The sequence below is a fragment of the Symphalangus syndactylus genome, chromosome 1, assembly GCF_028878055.3.
Source record: "Symphalangus syndactylus isolate Jambi chromosome 1, NHGRI_mSymSyn1-v2.1_pri, whole genome shotgun sequence".
Classification (NCBI taxonomy): Eukaryota; Metazoa; Chordata; class Mammalia; order Primates; family Hylobatidae; genus Symphalangus; species Symphalangus syndactylus.
Genome location: NC_072423.2, coordinates 50,433,225 through 50,447,563, shown reverse-complemented (window position 1 = coordinate 50,447,563; position 14,339 = coordinate 50,433,225). Strand labels below are relative to the sequence as shown.

Here is a 14,339-nt window from a genome sequence, read left to right as displayed (position 1 = left end):
CTGAGGGAGTGTGCTTTAGGAGACCTTGGCCTTTCCTCTGTGAAAGAGGAAGGGTCTTTGTGGACAGGGCTGGGATTGCACCTCCCTTCTCTGGCAGAGCCATTTTAGTAAAGAGGATATATGTAAGTGGCAGATGTGGAGGGCAATTCTCTCAAAAGTATCCGTTTGTGTCTACTCTGGGGTCCACACACCTGATTTGGAGACAGCTCTGCAGGTCCTGGCCCAGGCAAACCTTTTCATCAATATCTTGCATAATGATAGTGATGTCGGGCCTGCCAAAGGAGATGGAAACCGGGTGATAGGGTGCCAGCTATTCTGAATACACTTAATATTTTCTTTCAATAGTTTCGTTCCCCTTTTAGTAGTTTTTTGTTTGTTTTTGTTTTTTTGCTTTTTTAGACGGAGTTTCGCTCTTGTTGCTGAGATAGAGTTTCACTCCTGTTGCTCAGGCTGGAGTGCAATGGCGTGATCTCGGCTCACCGCAACCTTCAAGAGATCCTCCTGCCTCAGCCTCCTGAGTAGCTAAGATTAAAGGCATGTGCCACCATGCCCAGCTAATTTTGTATTTTTACTGGAGATGGGGTTTCTCCATGTTGGTCAGGCTAGTCTTGAACTCCCAACCTCAGGTGATCCTCCTGCCTTGGTCTCCCAAAGTGCTGGGATTACAGGCGTGAGCCACTGCGCCTAGACCTCCCTTTTAGTAGTTTTTAAACATCTACTATCTATTTCTACACTCAATATCTGGCACTTGCCCAAGGGCAAACAGCTTTTCCCTGATTAGATTCAGAAGCTCTCCCTGGGCCTTTTGCCCTCACCAAGGCTCTCTGCCTTGCTCCGTCCTATCCTGGGGAAGGACGCACCTGCCGTCATCCCTCCTCCTCCAAGTCTTGCCTCCAAGTCTGATTTGCTGGAACAACTTCATCGCAGCATTTTTTATTTTATTTTTTTAATTTTCTAAATTTTTTTGAGACAGTCTTGCTGTGTCACCCAGGCTAGAGTGCAGTGGTGTGATCTCGGCTCACTGCAACCTCTGCCTCACGGGTTCAAGCGATTCTCCTGTCTCAGCCTGCCAAGTAGCAGGGATTACAGGTGTTACCACCACACCTGGCTAATTTTTGTATTTTTTTTTTTTTTTTTTTTGAGACGGAGTCTTGCTCTGGAGTGCAGTGGCGCAATCTCGGCTCACTGCAAGCTCCGCCTCCCGGGTTCACGCCATTCTCCTGCCTCAGCCTCTCCGAGTAGCTGGGACTACAGGCGCCCGCCACCACGCCTGGCTAATTTTTTTTGTATTTTTAGTAGAGACGGGGTTTCACCGTGGTCTCGATCTCCTGACCTCGTGATCCGCCCGCCTAATTTTTGTATTTTTAGTAGAGACAGGGTTTCACCATGTTGGTCAGGCTGGTGTCGAGCTCCTGGCTTCATGTAACCCTCCCACCTCAGCCTCCCAAAGTGCTGAGCCGCTGTGCCCAGACCTTATTGTTATTTTCTCCAGGTTATTTTAAACAGAGTATTCTAGGATCTCCTTTTCCCTCTTTATTGAGAGATATGCACCACGCTTAGGACATTTTTATTATTGCCAGGACGTCACTTTTTTCCCTTGTAGAAATAGTCTCTACCTTTTAAAAAATACCAGTTTATGGAAACACGATTCCTGGCATTCTGAGAAAGCAACTCTTCTTTTAAATGCTCCATCATTTTCAGATCAACTTCCTGGTACAATGGCCACCCTTTCTCTGGTGAACGAGGCACAGTATCTACTGATCAACACATCTAGTATTTTGGAACTTCACCGGCAACTAAACACCAGGTAAGACCTCATACCTCGGGACTAGCAGACAAGCATAACCATTTGCCACTTGGAGCAGGGCCTGGCACCTGCCTGGGGAGGAGAGATCTGAGAGTCATGAAGTTCAGCCCTGCTTCATGTACAGAGGAGAAACAGGCCCTGAGAAGTAAGCAGGCCCTTTCATCCAGCTTCCGTTCATCTTTATAGAGGGTTATCTTTTATCTTACAAAGATCCTTTTTGATATCCTCAAGCTGGTTAATGGAGAACCCCTAGCTCTCACTTTTTAATCATTCAATTTCTTAATGTCTGTTTTAATTGAATTGCCACCAACTTGACCAACTTTTATTGCCCACCCTCCCACTGTCCCCTGTCCCCGAGGATCTCTGCCCTACTTCACACAGTCATTTTAAAGGCTAAAAAAGAGTGGTTATGAAAGCTTTTAAAGTTGTAATTGCAGGCACGCTTTATTTGAAAGATGCGCCACAGATGGAACTAGCACCCCTCCCTGCCCACTCCCACCCAGTGCTCTCCCAAGGACCCTAACAGCATCGGGAGGTCAGCTCCAGAAAGGGTCATGGTTGGGCCAACCCTCTCGTTGTCCTTTAGAGCAAACTGAAGTCCCAAAGTAGCCAGGCAATGAGGAAAAATCACCCAGCTCTCATGCCACAGGGTGACTGGGACGGGCTCCTCATTCCTGGTCCACAGGCCAGAGATGAGTGTTGTGTTGGTGGCTCACCCCTAACAGCACTGTGAGCTGGGGGTCCTGTGACTGTCATGTGCCACATGGTCAAATACACACACATACATATTTGCAAAGACATACAAATACAGCTTAATAAAGCTGACTAAGGCCACCTCCTCCACCTCTGCAGGGATGGGCTATTTGCCATTGTTGTTTCTAGCCATTGTTGAAAACGTGCATCTTGCTCATACTGTGGCCCAGCACGCTGTCTTTGAGAGCAAAAGTGTGATGCAGCCGCATGTTCTCTGGGTATTCGCTGAGTTCTGGTCCTGAGGGACTCTCCTCCTCAGGCATCCAGAGTCCTGGAAAAAGTGGGTATGCAGTTTTTTGGGGTTCTTGGTGTAGAAAGATAGGAGGTGGGGACAGGCTTGCTGCAACCCCAGTTCCTACCAGAAGGGGCCATGTTCCCCACCATCTGGTTTCCAGCAGAGCAGACCCGCTGGGCAGGTGATGCAAGAGCAGAGCTAGGGTGCCCTGCTAGGTATTTCTCTGTGCTTTATTTGCAAATATGAGGGACTCTATCATGCACATGTTAACCACGATAGCTTTTGGACATTAAACATGCCCTTCTATGAAGCTCAAAGTGAGGGTTTATAACCCAGAGAGTTGATCCAGTATCAGAGGATTTCAGGACTGGAAAAGTGCTAACCCTCTTGTTGCAGATGAGGAAACCATGGTCCTCCTAGGTTGTGGGGGTTGCCCTTAGTAAGTGAAGAAACCAGACTCAGGTATCCTGGTCTCTGGCTTTTCATACATTGCCATTCAAAGGAGATTGGGATATAACCTTGGGACTCCTCCTTCCCAACCCCATAGTCTTTCAACTCTGTCTCTGGGGCATACTCTAACCATGCCTGAGGATTTATCCCACACCAACTTAAGCAATTAAAAATTTATTGAAGCACAAAAAAGTGCAAAAATCATCAGTACACAGTTAAATAAAGTTTTACAGATGTATACACCAATGCTCCATCATTTTCAGATAAATCTCCTGGTACAACAGCTACCCTTTCTCCAGTGAATGAGGCAAAATATCTGCTGATAAACACATTAAGTATTTTGGGACTTCACCAGCAACTACCACTACCTAGATCAAGCTGAGAATGTACTCCAGAAACCTCCCTTGTATCCCATCCCAGTCAGCCTCACTGAAGGTCACCACTATTCTGACTTCTTTCAACATAGCTAGTTTCACCCGTTCTTCAACTTAATATGGTGGGATCATACAGGATGTGTTCTTTTGTCAGAGAAGTTTTAAGATGTATTTTCAGTGTGTTCTTCTGGGTGGGGGTGGGGGGTGCAGAGACCCGTTTTTTTTTTTTTTTGGAACCTCATGGCAATAAATAAAAATTACAAAAATAAGAGTTACAAAAATAGGCTAGGCATGGTGGCTCACACCTGTAATCCCAGCACTTTGAGAGGCTGAGGTGGGAGGATCACTTGAGCCCAGGAGTTCAAACCCAGCCTGGGCAATATAGTGAGACCCCATCTCTAAAAAAAATAAAAATAAGTTAGCTGGGCATGGTGGCACATGCTTGTAGTCCCACCTACTTCAGAGGCTGAGGCAGGAGAATTACTTGAGCCTGGGATCCTGGTCAAGGCTACAATGAGCTGGATTGTGCCACTGCACTCCAGTCTGGGTGACAGAGCAAGATCTTGTCTCCAAAAAAAAAAAAAAAAAAGAAAAATAGCAGATGTTAAACTGCAAATAGAATGGAAATTAGGAAATACTATCTTCTTTATTTATAATGTTTTAATACCCTAAAAAAAGAGTGAAATCTCAACACCTGTGAAAAGAAGGGGGGAAAAAAGGGAATGAGATCTCAATGCTTTTTAGGTCTTTGATCATTAAGCCTGTTGGCAGGTTTTTAAATGCTTTGTGCCACCCCACAAGTGAAGAAGTTCCTTCTTCACTGGAGCTCTGTTCTTCTGATTTCCAAAGGCCTTTATCTCTTCAGCTAAGATCTGCTCACCATTTGCCTGGCTCCTGTGGGCCTCTCACTGGAGATGGGACCGTATCCCAGGGGAGGCCCTGATGCCTGTTTAGCAGATGGGTGTCTCTTAGCCTTGCACTCATGGCAAAAGTCTGTTCTGATTATCCAGGGCACAGGCCACAGTAGAGCTGATGAAGTTAGGTGTTGCGTGGCAGGCATGATGAATTATTACAGTGGTGCGATTATCTGCCATCCTCCCCCCACTTACTCTTTTTGGTTGCTTTAAACAGTGATGAGAATGGAAAGGAGGAATTATTCTCAGTGAAGGATCTCAGCTTGCGTTTTCGTGCCAATATTATTATCAATGGAAAAAGGGCTTTTGAAGAAGAGAAATGGGATGAGATTTCAATTGGCTCTTTGCATTTCCAGGTAAGTTTGGGGAAGTTCTATTATCCTTCCTCCAGGGTTGTCAATGAAGATTGACCTCAATCCCAGACCTGGATAGCTGCAGGTGGGACTCCCTCCCTGTCCTTGTCTCTTAACTACAAAATCTTGGTGGGAGATTATGTAAGCTCAGCCTTCTGAGACACCCCATGGAATAATCCATCCTTTATTCCCCAAGAGGATGGCAGCAGTCGGTTTTGCACAAGCCACAGAAGGTGTGCCCCATCAGAGGGCTCGGCGCTGCCTCTGTGCTGTCGTTATGTCTAGGCTTAAACTCTGTTTTTTTGGAATGCTTGTGTCATGAGACAGTCATCCTCCTGAAACTTGTTGGACTTTGTGGCAGTCTGGAGCTTGTGGAGGGAGGCCCAGAAGCCTGGCGGTGCCTCTGTGCCCATGGCCACCCACTCCTCCACACGCTTCACCTTTTTCTGCCTTTGCTGGTGGCTGGGAAGGAGATTGTCAGAGGCAAAGCCACCAGGATGTCCTCTCTCCTCGGCTTTGGACTCCTAAAACCTTTGGCTATGGGCTTCAAAGATATGAGAAAGAGGAGAAAGGTCTTAGGCTAAAATCTGTGCTCCTCACATGGTTGACAAGGCCCCATGAGATCCCACGCTGCCACTGTCTCTGAGCTCATCACCCGTTCCCTCTCTGCCTCTGTCACAGTGACCTTCTCTCTGTTCCCTAAACAGCCACCCTTCCTGCCTTAGCCCTTGCCATCCCTTCTGCTTGGCATGTTGTCCAAGGGTCTCAGCTCAGATGTCACCTTCTTGGAAAGGATGCCCCTGACCTGCTGCGGGGTCAACGTTCTGCTTATTCCTGCAGCATGTAGGAGGGTGAGACCAAGTCTGTTTTATTCCCTGCTGCACCTCTAGGGCCTTGAACGACACTGGTCCAGAGTCAGTGCTCAATAAGTAATTATTGAGGGAAGAAATGGACAGGCGAGATGAGGAATATCTAATGCCAGAGAATGTGCTCTGTTCTTTAGTGGGGGCTGAAATTATTTTTATAATACAGGCTGGACATCCTTAATCCAAAAATCTGAAATCTGAAATGCTCTAACATATAAAACTTTTTGGGCACTGACATGACATTCAAAGGATGTGACCATTGGAGCATTTTGGATTTCGGATTTTCGAATTAGGAATGCTCAACTGGTTAAGTATACTGGAGATATGTAACGCAAATATTCCAAAATAAAAAAAAAATCTCAAAATGCTTCTGGTTCCAAGCATTTTGGATAAGGAATACTCAACCTGTAGTAGTGTAATTAGCCACTGGTATAAACTGACTATAACAAGCTACCGTGTATTCAGGCTGTGCACTCAGAAGGAACACCACTCTAACATCTAGGAAAGCAGTAAACAGTCATTTGAATCTTTATTAAAGAATTTTAGAGATCTGAGGTGTAAGAAATAAATTGCATGGCACAACAAAATGTTCAATGATGTTTTTGATGTTTTTAACTCCGTAGACTTCCTCTTACCCTGGCAGTTGCTCCCCCTTGACAAGCAATCTATATTATCTCCTACATTCTCTCCCACAAGCCCATCTTGGGCACTAGCCCTCCTGCTGTTTCCCTCATCCCTCCATCCTTACTTACTCTTCCTTATTTTCTATCCCTGTGTCTCTGCCATGTTTTAAAAAAATGCCTACTGTTACACATCCTGCTGGGAACAAAATAGACACTAAATATACATTATTGGATAGGTGGAGAGTGAGAGGGAGGAAGAAAGGAAGAAAAGAAAAAAGGAAGAGAAAAGGGAAAAGAACTAGAACTAGACTGAGATTACTCTCAGAAACTTACCTGGCAACAGTAGCACCTGTGCCTCTCCAGGTATCTCGAGACAAATGCAAGGAAGATTCTTTAAGGAACCTTTCTGAGGTGACTTAGCAGGCTTTGCTTTCTTTAGGTCACCATTCTTAATAGACTGCAACTAGTAAAAATCAAAATATGCATGCCCTTTGACTCAATAATTTCACTTGTAGAAATCTATCCCATAGAAATGCTAATACAAGTATTAAAATAAGTATAAAAATACTTTTACCAGCCTGGGCAGCATAGCAAGACTCCATCTCCACACACACACACACACACACACACACACACACACACACACGAAAAATTAGCCAGGCAAGTATTAAAATAAGTATAAAAATACTTTTACCAGCCTGGGCAGCATAGCAAGACTCCATCTATACACACACACACACACACACACACACACACACACACACGAAAAATTAGCCAGGCATGGTGGCGTGTGCCTGTAGTCTCAGCTCCTTGAGGTGGGAGGATTGCTTGAGCCCAGGAGATCGAGCCTGTAGTGAGTCAAGATTGCCCCACTGTACTCAAGCCTGGGTCTCAGAGCAAGATCTGTCAGTCAATCAGTCAATCAATAATAGCTATACACATTAGTCCAGTGCGAGTATTAAAGAGCATAAGATATGGTTAATACTGCACCTTTCTTTTCTTTTTTTTGAGACAGGGTCTTACTCTGTTGTCCAGGCTAGAGTACAGTGGTGCAATCTTGACTCATTGCAACCTCTGCCCCTCGGGTTCAAGCAATCCTCCTGCCTCAGCCTCCTGAGTAGCTGGGACTACAGGTGTGCGCCACCACACCTGGCTAAATTTTTTATTTTTGGTAGAGATGGGGTTTCACCATGTTGGCCAGACTGGTTTCAACCTCCTGGGCTCAAGTGACCCACTGGCCTCAGCCTCCCAGTGTTTGGGATTATAGGCATAGGCCACCACACTTGGCAATACTGTGCCTTTCAAGAAAGTAAATGCTTGGGTGGGCACAGTGGCTCATGCCTGAAATCTCAGTGCTGTAGGAGGCCAAGGAAGGAGGATCACTTGAACTCACAAGTTTGAGACCAGCCTAGGCAAAATAGCAAGACCTCATCTCTACTGAATATTAAAAAATTAGCTGGGCATGGTGGTACATCACTGTGGTCTCAGCTACTCAGGAGGCTGAGGTGGGAGGATAGCTTGAGCCTGGGAAGTGAAGGCTGCAGTGAGCTATGATGAAGCCACTGCCCTCCAGCCTGGGTGACAGAGCAAGACCCTGTCTCAAAAAAAAGCAAATGCTCAAAAGATGTTTGTTGATGATAATACTCAGTGCTGAAGCAATTACAGTGAAACTAGCACATCTCTTTTGGAAAACAATTTTTTACTGGGTGTTATCAAGTCATAAATATTTTTTATTCCTGTTGACCTTATAATTTCATTTTGGGAGACTGATACTACAAAAAAATGAAAAGGAAAGAGAGTTATGTGAATTAGGCCTTTATTGCAAAATTATTGATGACAGGAAAGCATTAGAAACTATTCACATGGCTTCAAGGGAGAAGAACTAAGTGTTTCAACCCATGGGGAATGCCAGACCATTCATTGTGAAAATTGCAAAATGCAAGGATGAGGTGGCTCTCTATGCCCTGAGGTGGAAGGATGTCCTTACATATTGCAGAGTAATTGAAAAAGAAACCCAAGTGGGCTCTGAGATCCCAGCGAGTGTGTTTACACAGGTGCACATACACAATTGTGTGCAGTTACATGCCACAGTCTGGGATGGTCTGGGATGGTTTGGATGTCCCAGGATGGCCTGGGACAATCTGGGATGTCCTGGGATGGTCTGCAGCCCATGAGCAGCACCTGTCTCTGTGGATGGGGAGAGGGGGACCCCTGCTGCGGAGTGCTTTCTCTTTTAGTTCTTCAAGCTTCTGTATTGTTTGACTTGTTTTTTAATGAATATATATGCTAGTAAACACGTTTTTAAAATACTAGTTGCTAAGAATACCAGAAAAGAAGCTTTAAAATGAAGATGTTTTAAGAAATTTTTTTTCTTTGTATTGGTGTTTGAAAATAGTGTCTGGGGCTGCATGCGGTGGCTCATGCCTATAATCCCAGCACTTTGGGAGACTGAGGTGCTCGGATCACCTGAGGTCAGGAGTTTGACACCAGCCTGACCAACATGGAGAACCCCGTCTCTACTAAAAATATGAAAACTAGGCAGGTGTGGTGGCTGGCGCCTGTAATCCCAGTTACTCAGGAGGCTGAGGTAGGAGAATCGCTTGAACACAGGAGGTGGAGGTTGCAGGGAGCTGCCTGGGTGACAAGAGCGAAACTCCAGTCTGGGTGACAAGAGTGAAACTTCACCTCACACACACGCACACACACACACACACACAAAAAGGTAAAAGAAAATAGTGTCCGGAAAATGCCCCTTTCTTCTGCTAGTTTGAGAAACTGTTCTAAGAGGGCCTTTCATTGAAGTGACAGGATTTTTACAGAAGTTGTTGCCTGTCGGGTGGCTGCTAGAGGCTGGGGCTAGTGTGAGCTGCAGGGCCCTGGCATCCTTTCTGCAGGAGCTGGCCCTATGCATCAGCTGTTTTCTAGGCAAAGAAGTAAGAGGGTGCAGGAAACTGAGAGCCACACTGGCTCCTCGAGGGCACAGCTTTGTGGCGATACAAAAACCTCGTTCCACCGCAGGGATCCCTGTGTATAACAGTGATAGTTTCCACTCTTGAGCACGGCCAAGTGCCAGGCCTGGGCTTGAGTACCTGTATCCCTGATATAGTTCTCACCAAATACAGCCAAGAATCTAGACAAGGAAACGATATCTGGAGAGGTCACAGGTTTGCCAAGTCCTTGGTAGAGCTCCTTTCCAGTATGTTCTGGATGCTTATGTGGCCTGGGAATCTTGACTTTGGTACCACAGGGAGCATATATTTCCACTGGTTTAGTACCCAGTGCAGAATGTGAGCATCAACCTGAAAAAAAAAAATTAGAGCTTTGTACAGTGCCAGTATCAGAGCCAATGAGGTTTGTCTGAGATGTGATTATTGCTAATTGAAAACTTTTCCCAATCAAAAACAAAAACAAAATTAAATTTAAAAAACACACTAGAGAAAATGATCTCCTAATGTGACTAATTTATTCAGGAGTAAGCAAAAAGGATTATAAACTAGGACGCATAGCTATGGCAAGCCACAGGTGCACCTGAAGAGGAGAGAGTAAGGGAAAGCTTTTATTGGCAAAAATAAATTCACACAAGCTGCTTGAAAACAGAATTTATTGGTTCCTGAGGCTCAAAGCCAGAATTGGCATCAGTTCATTGGTGGAGATGCTGTTACTGGGCAAATGTTCCTTCAAGAGCATCTTATCTGAACTGCTGCAGTCCTAAAGAATGCCTAGTGATAAACCCAGTCTAGAAATATGTGCATACATGCAAGACATGGATCATGAAAAGCATGAGATGCGTGAAGGACGTGGAGGAATTTCTTATGGGATTATTTTAGAAAGTCCTTGAGACAGTCGTTATCTCAGAAATGCAAGCATGAACTCCCTGCCTTCATGCCATCCTGGCTCCAATTTCTTCGGGTCTAATCAGTGATTTCATCCTGGTATCTGCAACTTTCACACCAGTAACAGGAACAGGCCAAGACACATCCAGATTAGGTGAGTGTTTCTAATTTCAGTGCATAATTTGTATTCGCCCATGAGTGAGCTGAGGAGAAAATGGTTATGAGAAAATGGTTTTAAGAAAATCAAGTACCTTTGCAGGCCGGGCGCGGTGGCTCACGCTTGTAATCCCAGCACTTTGGGAGGCCGAGGCGGGCGGATCACGAGGTCAGGAGATCGAGACCATGGTGAAACCCCGTCTCTACTAAAAATACAAAAAAAAATTGGCCGGGCGTGGTGGCGGGCGCCTGTAGTCCCAGCTACTGGGAGAGGCTGAGGCAGGAAAATGGTGTGAATCCGGGAGGCGGAGCTTGCAGTGAGCCGAGATTGCGCCACTGCACTCCAGCCTGGGCGACAGAGTGAGACTCTGTCTCAAAAAAAAAAAAAAAAAAATCAAGTACCTTTGCACTTTTTACATGTGCAATAAAACAAGTGTCTCTTTATTGCTGAGCTGCATACTTTCTTTTTGATGTTTATATTATGGGGGATTTTAAGCTCCACCGGACAGTATGACCTGTGTTAAGAAACTGTAACAATGCGTTTTAAGTGTTGTGTATGTGTGGCATGTAGGTGTGGGTACATGTGGATATATATATATATATATATATGGATATATATATACACATATGCATACAGATATATATATTAAAAAAATTTTGTTTCCTACTTATTACAGTTATAAAAACAATTCCACATTTTATTTAAAGGTTTTTATAGATTCCTTTAAATACCTGCATGATATAATTTTAATGCCTGCACCATATACATCATATATATGTAGCATGGTTTACTTAACCATTTCTCTCCACTATATGACATTTATGATTTAACAAGTTTTTCCTATTATGAACGATGTGAGGATAAATCTTTGTCCATGAGTGTGGTTGGGCTTCTGGTTCCTTTCTTAGGTTGGATTTTTAGATGTGAAGTTGCTGGGTCAGTGGGCATTGACACATGAAAGTTCTCTCTGATGACCTTCTCACAGGGGCCAGCGCTGGCTCTGTGACCTCCTCCTCCTCTTTCTTCTTCTTTCTTGCTCTGTTGCCCAGGCTGCAGTGCAGTGGTGCATTCTTGGCTTACTGCCACCTCCGCCTCCCGGGTTCAAGTGATTCTCATTCCTCAGCCTCCTGGGTAGCAGGGATTACAGGCATGCATCACCACACCTGCGTAATTTTTGTATTTTTAGTAGAGACAGGGTTTTGTCATGTTGGCCAGGCTGATCCTGAACTCCTGGCCTCAAGTGATCGGTCCGCCTCCACCTCTCGAAGTGTTGGGATTACAGGTGTGAGCCACCGTGCTGGCTTTCTGCGACTTTTCTCTTTTTCCAACTTGTCTTCCCAGTCATTGAGTGCTTTTCTTCCTCAAATCCATTCTCCAACATTTCCTGAGAACCGTCAAGATCTTGGTCCCTCTTTTCTTTGTCTGCAAAGTCCTTAAACAGTGGTCTTTTAGCTAACAAACAAATGCAGATGATTCCCCAGCAGAGATGGTGAACAGGTGCCACGTTCTGGCTTTCCATAGTTAGGGGACTGGGCATTTCTGTGTGATTCCTCCCTCTGAGGTGCAAGGCTCTGGTCACTTTTGTGGTAATGCTGTGTTTTCCTTCTCACCTGCCAGGTTTCGGGGCCTTGTCACAGATGCCAGATGATTTGCATCGACCAGCAAACTGGGCAACGAAACCAGCATGTTTTCCAAAAACTTTCTGAGAGTCGTGAAACAAAGGTAAGCGTGATTGCAAAATACGACACCTGGTGTCCAATCCTGGTGTTATCAATACCAGAACTATGTTCATAATAGTGCAGAGTTATTTTTTTAAATGGGGGATTTGCTGCCCACCCAAAGCTGTTGGGCTACCATTAACCTATCCTTGTTTGTAGTTTCATTTCATTTTTCCTTTCCACCAAGTTCTCACTTTTTTTTGTTTTACTACATGTATTTTTATGCTTTCCAATCTTGTTGAAGAGATATGGAGTACAAAAAAAAACAAGTAAAGTAATTCTATTGTCTTGATCATTACTTTCTTTAACACAGAGAGCTCATGAAGAGTAAAGTGCCGTACTGTGAACAGAGTTCCTGCATAGAAAGAGTCAGTACGTTTCATTAAACTGGAAATACATTCATTAAGCCTGGAAATTCATTTTCTTGCGGGTTAAAACAACAAAGTGTTGTTATGAATTCCAGATTATGAAAACTGAACTTTCAATGTCTTGATTCTTTAGAAAGATTTATTTTCAGGCTTATACTTTCTGTTAGGACTTTTTGTTTTCAAAGAATTCCAGGAAGCCAAGAAAAGCAGTCAGGCTATATAGAACAATTCTTGAAAATTAACAGAAATAATGCAAACACTGTATCTACTTCCAATAATAAGCTGGCAAGTTAATTCATGGTAAAATGTGCTACATTGTTTCCTGTGTTTCTTCAAAGCCAGGGTTTTGTTTCACAGTATAGACATTTGATTTATGTAAGTTTTCTTACCAACATAGGATAGAAATGGCCTGCAGAGTAGTGCATTTGACTGTTACCGCAGCATGTCTGTCAATGCAGGCTGTGTCGTCTGGGGTGTGCGGACCTTGAGCCTACACCATGCAGATTGCCAGGAGAAGAAAGAAGGAGGCACAAATACAATACTAAGGTCCATGAAAATAGTGTTTCTCAGCATCACTGCAGTTTTCATGTGCATGAACCTTTTATTTTTAAATTTTGGAATAATTTTAGATTTACGGAACAGTTGCAGTGAGAGTGCAGAGGCTGCACTCTTCACCCACATTTGTACAAATCATGAGGAATTTGCCCAATCCCCTAGCCTGGGGCCTGGAATATGAGGGTGTCCAGCAGATGTTATCACAGGAACTAACAGATTGGAGAGCACATCAAGTCCTCCAAAGGGTCCTGAGTGGCTGACTTGCATTGATGGTTAACACTGAGCAGACTTACCTACTCTTCATTTTGGACCTTCCATCCTTATTCAGGAGAATTTGACAAAATTAACTTGCATCATTCTTTCTCAAGGAAAATGCAGAGTTCTGCCACTGTCTTCCCCAAAAGGCTTTTATATCAGGCAGCAAACAGGAAATGGGCCGGGTGGTGGTCACGAGCTGAGAGTAGGAAGAAGGTCCTTCTGCAGGAAGTTCAGGGCATGTGGAACAGAGATGTGCCCAACAAGAAAGAGGTGTGGGGTGACCATAGGGAAAGGATGCCTTAGGATGAGAATCTTTGGGGTCTAAAGTTAGGATTCTCTTAATGTCCCACTGCATTCTACTATGTAACAGATAGGAGATACCAAGTCTCAGTATACGTCTTTAAAAATCTGACTTGATTTAGTTAAACATTAATATTTACAAAGTTATTTTAATTGCTAAAATAATTTAGCCTTTTTTGTTGTTGCTGTTTTGTTCACAGGTGAACTTTGGCATGTACCTGATGCATACATCATTGGATTTATCCTCCCCATGTTTCCTGTCTGTAGGATCTCAGGTGCTCCCTGTGTTGAAAGAGAATGTGGAAAGTCATGATTTACCTGCATCTGAGAAACATCAGGATGTTACCTCCTAAAAAAAAATTTTTAGCATACATTAAAGTTTCTCTTTTACAGTGATCTCTATTATTGTTAAGATCTGCAACTTGGTTCAGTAGAACTTGATGTTTTGAATAAGGAGAGCTCTTTTTCTTCAGAGGCAGGAGATGCTCTCACCTGCTTCCTTCTGCCTTTGACTTTTCACCCTGCAAATTTGCACTGGCTGTGCTCAGGAGAGCAGTTCTGAGGCCTTGGGAATGAATGCTGTACCCACATCCAGTGAGGCTCCCATAGATATTTGAAGTATAATCATTTGTAATCAGATGAAATTTTTAATGAAGTTCACTGGGAAGATTGAACTTACTCCAGGTCCCTATTTTGCCATTTTCTCACATTGTTACTTTGTCTTTAGAGAGCATCTTTGGATCTCTCCAACCCCTTTGTAGTGAGGAGGGGAGTC

General features: G+C 44.2%; 1 protein-coding gene and 1 non-coding gene across 2 annotated transcripts in view; both read left to right on the top strand.

Moving 5' to 3' along the window:
* The window catches only part of MOCOS (molybdenum cofactor sulfurase), a 75,577-nt gene extending 61,617 nt beyond the window's left edge, over positions 1-13,960 (top strand). The window contains exons 12-15 of the mRNA XM_055233800.2: positions 1,702-1,807; positions 4,751-4,889; positions 11,983-12,087; positions 13,765-13,960. Coding sequence (XP_055089775.2) covers positions 1,702-1,807; positions 4,751-4,889; positions 11,983-12,087; positions 13,765-13,917 — 503 coding nt within the window. The 3' untranslated portion in view covers positions 13,918-13,960. The remainder of the gene's footprint in view (positions 1-1,701; positions 1,808-4,750; positions 4,890-11,982; positions 12,088-13,764) is intronic.
* LOC129461088 (U4 spliceosomal RNA) lies at positions 9,693-9,831 on the top strand. Its single transcript, XR_008650372.1, has one exon. It is a non-coding gene; the product is annotated as a U4 spliceosomal RNA (small nuclear RNA).
* Positions 13,961-14,339: the final 379 nt, after the last annotated feature.